The sequence below is a fragment of the Pholcus phalangioides genome, unplaced genomic scaffold (assembly GCF_987345545.1).
Source record: "Pholcus phalangioides strain wild (caught in Gottingen) unplaced genomic scaffold, Ppha-v1.0 ptg000022l_1, whole genome shotgun sequence".
In the NCBI taxonomy this organism is placed as follows: Eukaryota; Metazoa; Arthropoda; class Arachnida; order Araneae; family Pholcidae; genus Pholcus; species Pholcus phalangioides.
In genome coordinates this window covers 8,224,147-8,240,947 of record NW_028301615.1, presented here as the reverse complement: position 1 = coordinate 8,240,947, position 16,801 = coordinate 8,224,147, and the positions used below count along the sequence as shown (strand labels likewise).

At 36.9% G+C, this 16,801-nt stretch overlaps 1 protein-coding gene across 3 annotated transcripts in view; it reads left to right on the top strand.

The window, feature by feature from the left end:
- The window catches only part of LOC149069414 (WD and tetratricopeptide repeats protein 1-like), a 530,664-nt gene that overhangs the window by 63,946 nt on the left and 449,917 nt on the right, over positions 1–16,801 (top strand). For all 3 annotated transcript variants that reach the window (XR_016195038.1, XM_089249200.1, XM_089249199.1), the window contains exon 3: positions 8,643–8,726. Coding sequence is in view for 1 of the 3 variants with exons in the window: in XM_089249199.1 (XP_089105325.1) it covers positions 8,643–8,726 (84 nt within the window). In the remaining 2 variants the exon portion in view is untranslated. The remainder of the gene's footprint in view (positions 1–8,642; positions 8,727–16,801) is intronic.

The following is a 16,801-nucleotide window of genomic DNA, read 5'->3' as shown; positions in this document are numbered from 1 at the left end:
GTATTCATATTTTTTGTACTATACTTACCATGATATACCAATATGTCACTTTTTAACCACAAAGTCAAAAATTAACAAATCAACGATTACAATGCCAGTTAACTTTCTTTTTTTTGCCATCTTTCTTACATCAGTTTCTAATTCCCCTCAAATTTTACTCACAGAACATATTAAATGTAAAATACAGACTGCAAAATAAATTAAGTGAATTTTTGCTTCATTATTTCTCAAATCTGTGGCTTTTTTTAACTTGCTGTGTGTTGAGCATTTGAAACTGCAGGCTTCGCTAAGCACTAAAATGATAAAGAAAGAAAACATGCTGACAATCAGGCCCGTCATTTAGGGGGTGGCGCTACCCCCCTGGCTTTTGAAAATACACTACAAATGGTATATATATATATACGCGTACCTTTAGTACATGCTCTTTGTCGTCGTCGTCCCCTGGAAAAAGTTGAAATGACGGTCCTGCTGGTAATATTAAAAACTAATAATATTTTTGAATACTGAGGTTATTTTCGTGTATCTATGGTTTTGAGGAAAAAATAATTTCATCAAAATTCATAATTCACAATCTTTGAATGCATTTTTCGCGAAATGTCAATTTTTACAATTGCGCACAGGATTACACAAAAATGGTTAGACCAATTGTTATGAAATTTTCTACACTTACTAAACTAACTTAGGGCTATAGAAGGAACTAGAATCTTTGAGATTCACAGGAAATTAAAAATTTTGAATATTGTGAAAAATTTGAAAATTTAAAAAAAAGAAAAAGATACTTTCCTTCATAATCTCTTAGAACTCCTAATTCATTGAAATTCCACATTCATATCCTTTGGAAGGAAGCTCAAGCCATAGGTCTAAGTAAAAATTACTCATTTAATCATGCGTGCAAAACACCTATGTTTTTGCAGAGGCAAAATTTAACGTGCAAGTTTTTTGCTTCAAAACTCATAGTGTGTATGAAAAATTTTAAAGTATTTTCCATGCAAGATAATGATACAAGCTAAACATATGATGCACATTTTAAAACATTATCATTAAACTAATTCTAAATAATTTAGCAGAGTAATCACTGCATATGCCTTGCATGAAATCCTGTGTCCCCTTGAGGATATGAACCGCACTAGTTAATTGTTCATTTTCTGGCTTTATAATAAAAAGAATAGAGAAAATAAGGTTATTCGAACACATTACAATCCAAAAAATATAATTAAAATATTAAGGGACTTCTCGAGATTCAGAATATATATATTTAGAATGTTCACCTTGAAAATATTGGGGCATTTTAAATACCTTGTGGATGGATTCCTTACTGAGTTAATCATATCAATATTTCACAAGCAAAAGCGAGTAAATTTTATTGCCTGTTAAAGCTAATCTATATTGGTAGAGTTATTTGCCATAGAATGATGAGCATCTATAAACACGCTACAATAATTTCTTTCAAAATTTTGAGTATATTTTACTGCCAATTACACTGCCAACCTTTACATGTTTTTTATTTAGTTCGGAAAATAGAAAAACTTTAAGGAATGAAAGGAGAAAGTACATTTCTGGGAAGAAAGAGTCAATCACCGGGCGTTACCAGCCTGTCAAAAAGCCCCCTTTCGACGGGTTACCATACACCCATTGTCACATACGAGGGGGAAAGCATTCTAGAATCACATGACCTCTGGTGTTTTTGAAGAGATTTTGTGAAAATAAGCAGCTTCTTTTGAAGAGTTTTTGTGCTCTACCCTGAGCCGTTGATAGGGTTAATGTGTATTTTGGCATTGAAATCGTGGGACCACAATTTTTTTCCGTTGAAGACAGATTTCCACTTAATGCAGGTTTTATTAAAGACAGGTTTTACTGTTTAAATACAATTGAATCTCTCTAGTCCGGATACCCATAATCCAGATGAATCTAATTCTCAAGCACGTCTGCTGAGAATTTTTGTTTTTGTTCTCAACTAGCATTTTGTTGATTTTACCAAAATTCTGTTTTGGCTTTCTCTATTACATTTGTAGTGCATCATAGTCTGTATGGATAGCGCATCCTCCTCATGCTGCTTCTTATGGGTATAGTTGTTTTTATAATGCATCTTAATCGTCGTAGATGGTGCACCCTCAAGTATCTAGTTGTGCGTACTTTGTTTACTTTTAGTTTAACTTGTACTGTTCACATATAAACACGTTTTTGTACTCCTAGCTATACAGTAATAAATTGTTGTTTTTAAATGTTTTATATTCTGACTAAAATCAGCATGCATTAACTGTTGTCTTTATTTTTTTCCTTCCATCTATTGGTGATTGCTCTATCAAAATATACCAACATATCCCCCCCCCCCCATCAACAGATCAACCTTTTTTTAAATCACAATTACACGACAAACAAATTCTATTGAAACACCAAATCAACTTGTCAGTGGGTACATGCTTTGTTAAAAAATCTGCAATTATCAAATCAGTCAATAAGTATTTTATATCAATAACTTTTTCGCTTAAAAGATCTTTTAGAAACGAAACCTTAAATTTACATGATGAATTCTCGAAGATACAGATGAATTCTTGTCTATTACACCAATCAATAGCTGCTTGATTATCATAATATATGATTACAGGGGTAATAAAGAATATTACAGATCAGTTCTTGTAATAAATTATACATTCAGATTCAATGAACATTTTTAGCAGTCTCTGCTATGAAATACAATTCCACTGCACAGGTCGATGGTCCAACAATTTTTTGTTTCACATTTTTCTACATAATTAGTGAAGATGAAATTTTAATGAGGGATCCTGAGAATGATTTCCCTCTGGCTGCATTACCCCAACTTGCATCAGCATGTCTCAAGATAAATAAATTGATTAAAATAACGTAAAACATAATTTTTAGTCCCATATATAGATATTGGATATATATAGATATGAGATCTATGTACCTACCCTCTTGATCATAGCAAAATGTTTCTTTTTTGGATTTTGATTAAATTGAGATAAATAACTTGCAACATAACTTAAGTCAGGTCGAGTTCTATTTTCTAGGTAGGAGTGTTCACCTAGATATTTTTTGGAATTTAATCACACCTGAGAGAGAGATAGGCCTATATATACTGATTTTACTACTACATATGGGAGTTTTGACAGAACTGTAATTATTCACCCCCGTGCTCAATAAAATTTATTCAGTGTAACATTTCTGACTTATTTCTATATTTGAATAATTTTAAGTTATTTCCAGCCCTAAAAACTTATTTTTACTAGTTGTCCACTTCCCTTACAACCTGTATGGCTTCGTTTAGTGGAAACTCTGGGTTTCTAATTTAGTTATGCTGCTTGGCAACTAAAACAAATGTTTCAATTAGACTCAAATCTCTTCTCAGCATTTCACTGGAAAAAAACCGCTTTCACAGCAATTGTGGCAGACGAACTCATTATCGAAAGAGTCAACCACACTTTTCACATTATCAAAATTTTCAGAATAAAATAATGCTGCTTCCACCCGCATTCCCCATCTAGTCGAAATAGGCTCGGGTGGCAGGGGGATGTTTGGACATGCTTCTTTGTACACTTTTGATCGCAATGGAGCTTTCACAAATATTTTTTCACGGATTAAATGACTTTGTTCACAGTCAGGTGAACAAAGGTGACTTCAGGTCCAAGGGGCTGTCCCATACACCCTGTATATTCATTAAGCATGAGAGTAAAATGAGCATCATAGAATCTGAATACCACAACAGTAGTCAAAACAATAGACTCATTCATTGCTGATTTCAGACGGATCTCAATCCTTTGAGTGGCATTGACAAGATATCTTGCCTGCTTATTTTAGCATTGGCAAGCCCAAATATTTTGTAAAGTTAATCCTCTCTCAGTGGAACACTTTTGCCTATACCAATGGTTAACAAACTTTTGTCAATCACGACTCCCTTCTTGTAGATATTTTCCCGTATAAAAGAACATTGATTTGCGCACCTATTTATGCTTTGAATATCTCAAGCTCGCCGCGACACCCCACATAAAGGTTAGCGATGCCCCTAGAAACAGCGATGCACATTTTGGGAAAGCTGCTCTATACCCATTACTTTATATTGTGACGATCTCTGATCCGAGATTGCACAACGATCCTATTTTGCACATCTCCCGAGGAGTTACGTCATCTTCCTCACATAGATTTAAGTTTTTCGAGTGCGGAGAGAATATCTTCCTAGTATGCAAATAATCCTAGATGGCGCTTAGAGCACTTTAATTCATATAAGACGGCATAGTTACTTCTTGTGCCCTTTTTTGTGATTAGTTAGCGCGTGAGCACTGCATGTGTGCTAAGAGTTCTCCATCTTTGGAAGTGATCTGCCAAGTCAAGGGCGTAGCCAGGGGGGGGGGGACTTGGGGGTCTGGTCCCCCCCCCGAAATGTGAGAAAATGACCGAAAAAAGGGAAAAAGATGGCCAAATCCATTGTTCTGTCACTTTGGTCCCCCCCCCCCCGAAATGAAAGTGGTCCCCCCCCCCCGAACGAAATTTCTGGCTACGCCCCTGTGCCAAGTTATTGCTGAGGTCTCTGAAAAATAATGGATTGAACTTCCCTCTTCACTGAGGATCACCTCACCAGAAGTTGCCTATGCCAAGTTGTCAGATACTCTTCTCAATCTGCTACGCTGCACTAACCTACTGTTCTTGAACGCTCTTGTTTCGTTATCACCTGATGAACTAAATCTAGTATCTGGAAACTACGCATCCATCGCCACCGACTGGAACCTATGGACTGGTCATCGCCGATCGTTCATTGCCACCGCTGGAACCTACGGACTCGTCGTCGCCGGTCATTCATTGCCAGCGACTGGAACCTATGGACTCATCGTCGACCGGGACTCTACGAACCCGTCGCCGATCGTTCACCACTGCTTATCGGACCCTATGACCTCATCACCTACAGACTCGTTGTCGACTACCTGTCTCCACTGAGTGGATTCCTCCAACTCATCGTCACTCATCTCCGTCGACCGGAACCTACGGACTCGTTACTACTTGTCAAGAGGACTGTTTGTGGACTTACCTCGACCCCTTCGAATTCCCCATCTCGTGAAGGTGGTTAACTTTTCAGTTCAAAATTTTTTGTTGTTAGATAACATAATAAATTATTTGTTCATTGTCAATGTGTCTTTGCCTGGTTACTTGCAGCGACGCATACAAAAACCCTTAATGCAATGAAAACGTTGCATTTAAATTGGAGGTGCCGACGAGATGCATCACTTTGACCAGAGACACAATTTTTTGGCATATGAACAAGTTGTCAGTTATAAATTATCAAGATTCCCTGTTAGATTATTTCGATGGTTTGCCCAGTTTTGCTAGTGATCATGACGTGAGTGGTATTGCTGTAGAACAAAATATTGAGCCGTTTAGGACGCTCCCTATTCAGGTGCAAGATCGGTTATCTGGGAACCCTAAGTTACATTTTTCAGGTGAAGGACGGTAATAGATTTCTTGAATAGTTGTGAAAGCTTTTTTCGGGTGCCGTAACTGTCAAGAGTACAGTTAGCACAAGCCCTTTTTTCACGTAAATATGTTTCGGGAGATATCGAAAAGTTCGTGTTATGAACAGTTGAATTGTATTTTCAGTTTGATCCTAAAGTTTCGGACTTGGAGGTTGTAGAATTAGTTATGGTGCAATTGCTGGAAGAGTACTGTAATTTGTTGAATGTGAAAGGTCCCAAAAAATTAAAGAATTTTCTCTACTGTTGAGAGATTTGAATGCTAAAAGGTCAGTTGGTACAAATAGGGTTGTCCGTAAACCTCAAGAGACAGTGGAAACAAAGTTGTTTTTCCTGCAATGAAATTGCATTTTAGTAGAAATTTTCCATGTACTCAAGGTAGAAGGATTCAGCAGTCTTGGGTCGGAGAACCCTGTGTCGGGTGCGGTGGGGCAGGGAATCACATCCGAAGCTGACAAATTCCCCGTAAATGATTTTCTTCGTCCTGTAGTGGTCCTCAATGATTATGTATGTAAGGGGATTGTATCGATATGGCTGCGGATGTTTCGATTGTTGATTCCAAAGTTGCAGCAGTGTTTATGTCCAGAGGTGCGACATTGGAACTGTGGCAGGGCTATGAATTTATTTCGGTGTTTGGACAAAAGTGTTGACCGAGAGGGTTACTTTCTGTTGAAATTAAAAGAATGGTTTTGAGGACTAAAATTGCCGTTTTACCAGGAGCTACAGAAAACTTGTTGATTGGCAAAGATATTTTGAACTTGTTTGAATTAGTTGTTGATTTTCGATATTGTGAATTACGGGGTGGCTTGGTTCAGTATCAAGGAAAAGTACAAAGGGATAAAATGAAAGTATTTTTTCAGCAGTTGTGATTTGGCGGTTCCTCAAAAACAAGTGGTGCAGGACTTGCTTGAAACCTATTCGGATTTGTTTCGTGATTTACCAGGAAAAACAAATGTTGTCGAACATTGTATATATATAGTGACACGGGGGGGGGGGGGTTCTATATATTTATATCAAGTTGCCAAAATATAAGCAAGACATTTTGGAGGAAGGTCCAGAAGATGTTAAAAATAACATTATTGAGCCTTCATCTACTGGATGGAGTTCCCCAGCTTTTTTGTGCCTAAAAAAGGAGGAGAGTGGAGATTCGTGGTAGACTCTTCCCTGGTGAATAAGGTGACTGAATCGGATTGATATCCCTTACCCCGGCTAGAGGAGATAATTCAACGAATAGGTTCATCCCAATACGGGACTACCTTAGATCTTTGTTCTGGGTACTGGCAGGTCGGAGTGGCGTATGAGGACAGAAATAAAACTGCTTTCATTATGAAAGCCGGAATGTACAAATTTCGTGTTATGCCTTTCGGACTAAATAATGCACCAGCAACGTTTCAAAGAATGATGTCGCGTGTTTTGGGCCATCTTGTTGGACATTGTTGTTAATTCTATTTAGATGATGATTTATTCCACTATTTTTGAAGCACGCCTACAGAATTTAAAAAAAGTGTTTTCCTGTTTGTTAGCAGCTGGTTTGAAGGTGGAAAAATGTTCATTGCAGAAAAAAACATTGGAAATTAAAAATATTTTTGTAGAGAATTATTGTGATAAAATAATTTCTTTTATATTATCTGTTAATTTAAAATTGTTTTTGAGTGACCTAAACATTCTGTGAAGAATTAGATTCTTATGCCCTTCCAAAAGCCGATTCTGTGTACACATGCGTGCAAAACTGTAACTACCACATAGCAACTAGATGACGAAACTGGATATTCAAGGTAGTTTTTACAGATTTGGTTTTTCCCACGATCTCAAGAAAAATTTTACAATTTGAACGGGTGTTTCAATCCTTTACGATTTAAACAAAAAAAAAATCATTCGCAATATTGTAGGAACAAGGAGAATTTACCCTGTATAGACGTTATTTTTGAATGCCGCAAATAGCCACGAAAGTACAGTAATTTCCGGTATGTATCTGGAAGAGAGAAAATCCACGGGAATAAAAACTCTGAAATTTGACAATTAACGGCCCCTCATTCAGGGAAGCAACTAGATATCCATCTTATTCACCAACAAACCGCGTGTTATTCAATATAACATTTCCATGTGTTCTATATCAATATAGTATAATGTATGAAGTAGTAAAACCACTTTTTCATGGTTGCGTAATCATGATACACGGTAAAAAGAAGGGAAAAGGTTTGGGAGGTTTTTTTTGCACTACTTTTCTTTTAGAACTAGGAAAGAACGCATCTCGGAGGACGCGTGAACAAAATTTTTATGCATCCTTTTCCAAAATTCTGGGTATTTGACACATTATAGCTCGTCGATGGCATCTCTGCTCCCTGTAAGAATTGATGGATTTTCAATGAAACACTATTATAGCATGCATTTTCCCCATGCGAATGATCTGAATGATGTGAATGCCCAAAAATGAAAAACTGAATTGAGTAGTCATCACATAATTATTATTTTAAAAGTCATATTAAATATAGGTTTGACAGCCTACAAGATTTTGCTTTCAATCAAATTGAATCAAATATAACAAAAAGGATTGTTGGAGAGATTTTTTTTGATTGTGAAAAATGGAACAGAATTTCTTTAATTTTTAAAAAGTGTTCATGTGCCACTCCTGATACCATGATGTACCACAAGTTGGCTTCCCCTATTTTCAAATGAGGTATCAAATTCTGGTTCCTTTGACAAAAATCTCTACCTGCTGTAATGATTAATTTTCAATGATAAATGCCCCCAATCTCCAAAAAAAGTTCCACATCTTCATTATCACTAAAATGTGTTTGTGCAAGTAATCTTTTATACTTGAGAGCATATAAAAAAATATAACTGGAATAATACATTTATATTTTTTTCACAAACACTCCCTGGTTTCCACTTTTGGTGGATTCTTGCATTAGGGAGGAAAAATAACATTTCATTGAAAGAAGGAACAAGAATGAAAATATATATTAGGAAGAAGTAGGGCGAGGATCACAAAAATATTGGTGGGAGTACATACACCAGTTACTAGCTATAATAGAAAATATTGTTGCAGTTGAAAAATGTTCTCATTAATTAATTACATTGTACAAAATGTTTCAGGAATGAAATAAGAGTTTCAACTTTTTTCATGTTGGTTTTTCATTTATTTTTTACATTTACATTCTGCAGGATAATGTCTGTATCAAATTTAAACGGAAGCTTCATGTGACCAGTGATCTTATAGTTCGCTTGGGACTTGATACTGAGCTTGAGGTTCGTATATATATATATTTTTTTAATTATAGATTTAGAAAAAAATCTTGAGGTCAACCTCAAAACTTCTAAGAGTGTTTTTTTTTTATTGAGCAAAGAAAAAAAAACAAGATTTCATGAAAAAATGGGCATGGAGCTCTGGGAGAATTCTAGTTTCAGTTGATGAAGTAGTGAAATCTTCAACTGATTCAAGAAAACAGATATTTTCTGGATTTTAAGCAGAGTTGAACCCGGAAAGAAAAGTCATCCGGTCTCCACCAGGACTTGAGCCCAGACCCTTTTGCAGACTGGGCAAGCATGCTACCATCTACACCACTGAAGAAACGACCCTTCCTTCCTTCCTTAGTTCATGCACTGGGGTGTGAAGCACTGAAGTAGAGGTTTAGTAGCCTCTCTTAACTTCTGCAAATGACCCTCAGGGGGGACGGTAAAGAGAGGGGGACAGCTTTTTTCTTAGTCCAATATATCAAGGAAACAAATATTTTCTGGATATTATGCCAAGGAGAACGTAGAAAGAAAAGTCATCTGGTCTCCACTAGGCATGGGCGGAGATACAGGAGGGGGGGGGGGGGCAGCATCAAAGGTTGAGTTGACTGATTTAATGTACAACCCTCCCCCAGACTTCCAAGTCTACCTCCGCCTATGCCACTAGGACTCAACTGGGTTTGATTCCTGGTGCCGGCCAGATGACTTTTCTTTCTGAGTTCAATTTGTCATGATATCTAGAAAGTATTTTTCCTTGATCTATCAGATTGAAAAAAAGCCGGCTTGTTGTGTGAGTTCGTCAGATAATCAAGGGTAGGTTGAATGATCCAAGAAGGATGAAACCTTTTTCAAGTGCTGCGATGAAGGATAAACAGTGTGATAAGTTAGTCTCACAGTAACATATTCTCTAACATGGTATGACTTGAAGGATGAGAAATGTGTCTAGAAGAGGTTAAGTTTAATGATTCAATGAGGAAAGAAGAAAAGCATGAAATGTTTGTACATTTGCGAATGAGTACAGAGATGTTTTTGTCTTGTCCATTGAAGAATTTGAATGTACATCTTTGACAAAGATAGACATTAAGGAATTGGAAGGAAGTAAACCTACTTCTCTGTACTGCCTCATAGAACAGGTTCATCTGAGAAATCTTCATCAGCTTCATCTGAAAGGATGGTAATCAGTGATGTTATGAAAGACTGGAAAGACAATGGGCTAGTCACCGAAACGAGATCGCACCATATGCTATAAATAATGCTTATGTGCAGTGCTGCCATCTGTCATCAATTTTGTTCACTCATAGTTAGAAAAATTGATGGCAACACTACACATAACAACTAACTTCACGTTAGGTTACTACCTGTGCTCACATTTCAACATGTACCAATTCATTAGAAATTCTGCTGAGGAATAAGGATGAGGTGCACGTATGGTGTAGTATTAGTCCAGTATAACTCTTAAAGAAGACAGGCAAAAATAAATTGGTTGTAGACTATTGTTGATTGAACAATCAGACAGTGAAAGACAAATTCCCATTACTTTTCATCAATGATTTGCTTCAAAAGTATGCTAGATGTAGAGTGTTTACGACGTTGGATCCAGCTCATAGATACTTGCAGGTACCGCTAATGTAGGAATCAAAATTGAAAATTGGGTTCATCATTCCAGATGAATTGGGACAGTTTGAACAAATGCATTGGCAGAGTTTTCAAGACTGATGTTTCGAATTTTGGGTCCACTCATGAAACACTAAGATCTTGTGCTATCTTAATGACATCTTGATACCAGCAAATGATTGGAGTGGTTTACAAAAATAGAAGTGTATGAGACAGATGAACATAGGCCTCTTAATATCAAAAAAAAAATCTCTCTATATACTATATTAACCCATTTGCATCATTCAAAAAAGTGGAAAATTGGCCAATGTCACCAAAAATTTTTTTATTGTATAAAGTCGGAAATATTTCAAAATTACTTACTTACAATCACTATCGTCACTGTCAGAAGATATCACAATAATGTGTCTATGTTTTGTAGGCCTAATTATTTCACTACTATTTAAATCAAACTCCTCCATTTTTATCAATTTTTTATTGCTTTTACCCAGAAAAATACTTTAATCCATTTGCAATCATCACTTTCCACTAACTGTGTGCATAGGTGGAGATAGACTTGGAAGTCTGGGGGACACAATGATGATGTCCATTCATGTATACATTAGATCAATCGACTCCAACGTTGATTGATGCTGGGGGTGGGGAGGCAATGCCCCTCCACGGCCTCATATCTCCGCCTATGAATGTGTGCTATGGCTATGCGCTCTAGTGTTTTGTTCTTACACATAAAAAACTAGCATACATATGTGTTTTGGTGATAATGGCCAGGAAATTTCCGCATATATATGCGCTTATAGGTTAACCGTTTCTGTTAATTTAAATGTTTTTTGAATATTGGTATAATAGTTCAGAATTTCTCAAGAAAAAAATATTTTTTGCCCCTTCCAAAAGTCAATCCTTCATATTTCATTGTGTAAAATTAATGTGCACATTATGTGGAATTTCTGAAAACTAATGAAAAATTTTTGATGAAATTTGCTACTAATACACAGTTATATATATAACAGAGAAAAATGTACAGTAAAACCTCCTCTAACGGCCACCTCCAAACAATGGTAATCTCAGAACAATGACCACATTTTTTGGAACCAGATGCGTCCCATAGACATTATAAGAAACCTCCAAACAACAGCCACTTTGGCCATGGAGTCCGTGAAAAAACATGCACATCACGATGAGAAAAAATTTTCAAGCTGATTTTTAAGAGAGTTTTCCTGCTCCCCGAACTTTATAGAAATATACGATTACTAGAAAACCTTTGTTTATTTGGCACTCCTTACTCCAAGGTATGGCTTCTTCCAAAAAAAGAAATGGTACTCATAGGTATAAAAATGTCCAGGGTATTATAATTTTTTGAGAGGGATGCGTTAATCTTTTTCTTTATATTTAATAAGAATGTGTGTCAGCACCTGTCTTCAGTTATTGGATTGGGTTTAAGAACATCTTGGAAAAAGGTCTAGTTGAAAGTCCAGTGTGAACAAAGAACTATTTGGGGTTGCTGGTACACCATCTTGGTCCATATCAGTTTTTCTTGCTGCTTGTGTTTTACCTGAGCACTGCAATCCTGAGCTATAGAATGTCATAAAAGTGATGTAGATCAGTTATAATGAATTATTATATTATCATCAAAATAATAATCATATATTTAATATAATTATACGACTTTAATCATCCATACAGGCATCACAGCTTCTGGATGATAAATATGTTTTAAAAAACTAATCTAAATCTCTATGTTGGAAATGAATAAATTTGATTTGATTGACTATATAACAATTATATAATTATCATAATCAGTTACAGAATGGATTGTCATTTCACATGCTACATACGTAGATAACAAATTTTAGTTGTTTTTTCCCCCCAGAAATAAAACTAATGCTCCCAATAGCTGCCACATTTTCACGGTCCTGTTAGTGGTTATTGTTGGGAGGTTTCAATGTACCATACAAAAATCATAGTAAACATGTATGATTGCCAGTATAGCTCATCATTTCAGAAATATCCAAAATCCATGTGGCAATAATGAACCAAAAGTTAGTCTAATATGGGGTATGATCCTTTCTCACAGTCACAAGTCGCACAGTGCATACTGGCATGGCATACTGGACATGAGGCGATTGAGGGGTCCCTGAGGCAATCGGCCCCACTCCTGCAGCTGTAACATAACGCCCTTATAGGCTCACATGTTCTATCAGCAACTAACACTAGGTGATCCCTGGGAGAAGACCCAGTCGGGTCAGGGGATTTGTGAACACATATTTCTTATTTGTGCATAATATTATGTTATTTCATCATGTTGAAATATTTTTATATCTGATGAAATTAATTGCATTTTTACTTGCCTCGAGAGCGGAAGTATGCTTCCATTCCATCATAATACAGTAGACTTTTGGTAACTCGACACACCTCAAAAGTATCTACAACCATTCCGACTTGAGCGGATGTTCAGGGTTTCACTCATTTTTGGCTGATCGTTTTTGTGCATGTAATTAGACAAACAATTTCAGGGTTAAAAAACCATTTTTTTTTTTGGTTTAAATAGTATTAACATTAAAAACAATAAAATTCCTGAAAAATCATTGAAACTTCTGATAATTAAACTAAAATGTTTATTTATGTAATTAACACTTCCCATATTAATTAATCAATAAATATTTCTTGCATTTTAACAAAAACCAACTTTTGCAATTTATTATAACTGATGGTGATTATAACTAATGTTCTGATTTCAAAACTGTAAAAAAAAGAACGATTGTCATAATGACTTGAAAATTGACATGAATATTCCTGAAGAAATATAATTTTATTAAGGGGGGAAAAAAGACTAAAATGTAGAATTAATGACATCATCCAACACATGGGAAATTTGCTTGCAGAATGGAAACAATAGCCAGTCATGGCAAAATCATAACTTAATTATAGCATTACATGATTTCATAATTCATGGAAACATCACAAAAAGAGTGAAGTAATTGAACAAATAACTACAACTTACTCAAGAAATGTTAAATATGTTGTCCACCATGTTCTGGCTATGAGGTGAAAGCACAAGAATTTTTGTTTAACAGATCAGAATATGCCATGGTCATGATGTGGATGCACTTGCAATTTTCACCTGTATTAAAAAAACGCGCCCCCCCCCCAACGTTAATATCCCTGAGGAACTTCTAACATATAGGGGATGCTCTGGAGATTGCAATTCACCAATGGCATCACAACATTTTGAGGTAGGTGCCCCCCCCCCCCCACAGCCAGAAGTTGCAAGGGTTAAGATGCATCCTGTTAAAATGGGTGTTCAGCAGCTGCTTTGCTGGTATTGCAATGTGCATCTTGATAGAAGTTGTTCTATCCACATACTGATGCTGTGGAAGTGCCAAAATGATGTAGTTGCACAAAATAAATTATACTGCTGGCCAAGTACAGCATCATTTACTTGCACATTTTGCACTACTTGCACTTTTTTCTTTTGCCAAATTTCCATTGCTTCAGGAGTATCCATACAAATTTCCAAGTCATTCTGACCAATTGTATACATTGTATAGTTTTGGAATCAAAACTTTAATTATAATCACCCTGTATATACACTGCTCAAAACAAGTAAGGGAGCAAGCAAAAAAGTGAAGAAAACCGTGCGAGACAGCCACGTATTGGCATACAATGGATAGTACACGCGTATCAATGCGCAATACAGAAAAAAGACGTAAAAAAATTTGGAATTAAGCTTTAATTCTTTGAAAATATGGAAAAAACATGAAAAGATGATTTAGGGCAACAATTTGGTTACATGTAAACGAAAAAAAAAAAAATGTTTAGACATGATGCATGAGTTTTAAAAGGGTGTGTGGTCTCCTAGAACAGCTAAGACTGCTGCACACCTATTTGCCATGGATGCGATGAGGTTATCGATCAGACTTTGGGGAATACTGTTCCACTCCTCAAGAAGTGCAATCTGCAAGTTTCGGACAGTAACAGGCGGCCTTGCTCGTGCAGCAATGCGTCGTCCGAGCATGTCCCAAACATGCTCGATTGGATTCAGGTCAGGAGAGCGTGCTGGCCATTCCATACGCTGTATTGTTTCAGCTTCAAGCATGTTCTCCACCAGACGAGCTCTATGCGGTCGGGCATTATCAACCTGGAAAACAAAGGAATCTCCAATGGCTCCAGCGTAAGGGATGACATGAGGTCGCAGTATCTCGTCTGCATACCTTCGGGCCGTCAAAGTGCCATTCCGAATGATATGCAGGTCCGTACGTCCGCTTATGCTGATTCCACCCCATACCATCCAACCAGCTCGTCTGTATTGTGACCTTTCACGAACGAATGCAGGGTTATTTCGAGTGCCCCTGTCCCTCCATACCAGAACACGTAGGGTGTCACACTCCAGACTGAATCGGGACTCGTCTGTAAACAGCACTTGGCTCCAATCATGTTGCTCCCAATCTCGATGTTCAGCAGCCCATCTTCTTCGGGTCGCACGGTGGCGTGGGGTCAACGGAATGCAGACCATTGGCCTACGTGCATAGAGCCCTCCCTCATGAAGCCGATTACGTACTGTTTGGCTGGACACCCTTCGTCCTGTTGCCAAGAGCAACCGTCTTTGCAGCTGCGTAGCATTCTGTGTTCTGTTTCGACGGGCTGTTAACCGTATATACCGGTCATCAGTTGCGGTAGTGGCGCGTGGCCGACCTTGCCCTGGTCGACGTCTAACATTTCCTGTTTCTTGGAATCGATTCCACAGCCTTGCAACAACACTTATGGCGACTCCAACAGCATCCGTGACACTACATTGTGTTTGCCCGGATTCCAGTCTGCCTATAACACGCCATGCCATGGATTCCAGTAAATCACGTTGTTGAGACATCCTCAAGTCACCTTGTCTCAAAAAAAAATACTGCGCAATCGAATTTCACAGTTACGGCAGTAAAACAGACGTTTCTGCAACATCCCGATTTCTGCCCTTATCTCCTTTTTCTGGTTTTTGACGTCATGAACTTTGATTTGCATATGAAGTTTTCTTCTCCCGTTTCCTGCCAGGCTTTAAATTATGGATGATTCATTTTATGTTACTTATCGGTATACATCTTTGCTTAATTTTGTTAAAACCATGTGCTCCCCTAATTGTTTTGAGCAGTGTAGCTGATTATTTTTCATAAATTTGTTTCTACTATACAGTAGAACCTTGATTAACTGGGCTTAACGGTAAAAGTATAAAAAAACAACTATTGAATATTAAGACTGGGATTGAATATTAAGCTATACAGTAGGAGATGTACTGCTTTTTATGGGAAAAAAATGAAAATGTCTGAGGTAATGTACTAGTCTTTGTCCTTTAAGGATAGCTGTTGTCTTTATTGGATTATAGGACTACCTGCCCCTAGCATGATGGTGTCACTACTGTTCTCCTTCTTTGTGAATGGAAAAAGAAATCCTGTGGGATAATACACCACTACATTTAGATGTGTGATGCAATCCTCATTTATGAATTTGCTTGAGATATATATAGAGCATCAGAATGTAGCCAAAGGTTAGAAAATGTGGTAAGAATGAGAAATTTTGGCTTCTGTATATAACTTTAAATAACTAAGATACTTTAAACCAACGTGGTTTAAACCAAACTACCCTGAACAATTCCATTAAATAAAATGCTAATTCTCATTAATTTTAATTCGGGGTTGTTTCATAATAGAATCAAAACACAAAAATAAATTACACAGGGACGCCGGAACATATCTGCTCGTGTTGCTAAAGCAATACCAATCATTTGAATGGTGTTGCTCAGCAATGCCAATCACCATTTGAACATAGCTCAAACAACATTGCACTGAAAGTGCTTTTTTTAAAAATTAAAATCTTTGAAGACATATTCTTGGGACCCTTTCCGTGTGAGAAGTTGCATTGCTGTAGCTCTTTTTGTTTCCAAGTCATTTCAGGTCCAAGGGACTTTCCCATACACCCTATATGTCCATTAAGCATGAGAATAAAATGAGCATCATAGAATCTGAATATAACAATGGTAATCATAACAATAGACTTGAGACATTACGTTTCATCGCTGATTTCAGACGAATCTCAACCCTGTGAGTGGCATTGACAAGATATCTCACCTTCTTATTTTAACATTGGCAAGCTCAAATATTTTGTGAAGTTAATCCCTCTCTCAGTGAAACACTTTTGCCTATACCAATGGTTAACAAACTTTTGTCAACCATGGCTCCCTTGCCTAATTCATGATTTTTCAGCGGCTCTTCAGGAGAGATTAATAGCTATTTTCCTGTATAAAATATTTTCTTCAAAGCATGAATAGGTGCACAAATCAATATCTCAAGCTTGCTGCGACACCCCATATAAAGGTTGGCGATGCTTCTAGAAACAGCGACACACACTTTGAAAAAACTGCTCTACATATCCGTTACTTTTTCATTACTTTATACTCATTTACTTCTGAAAATCATAAGGAAGTTTATTGCTATTAT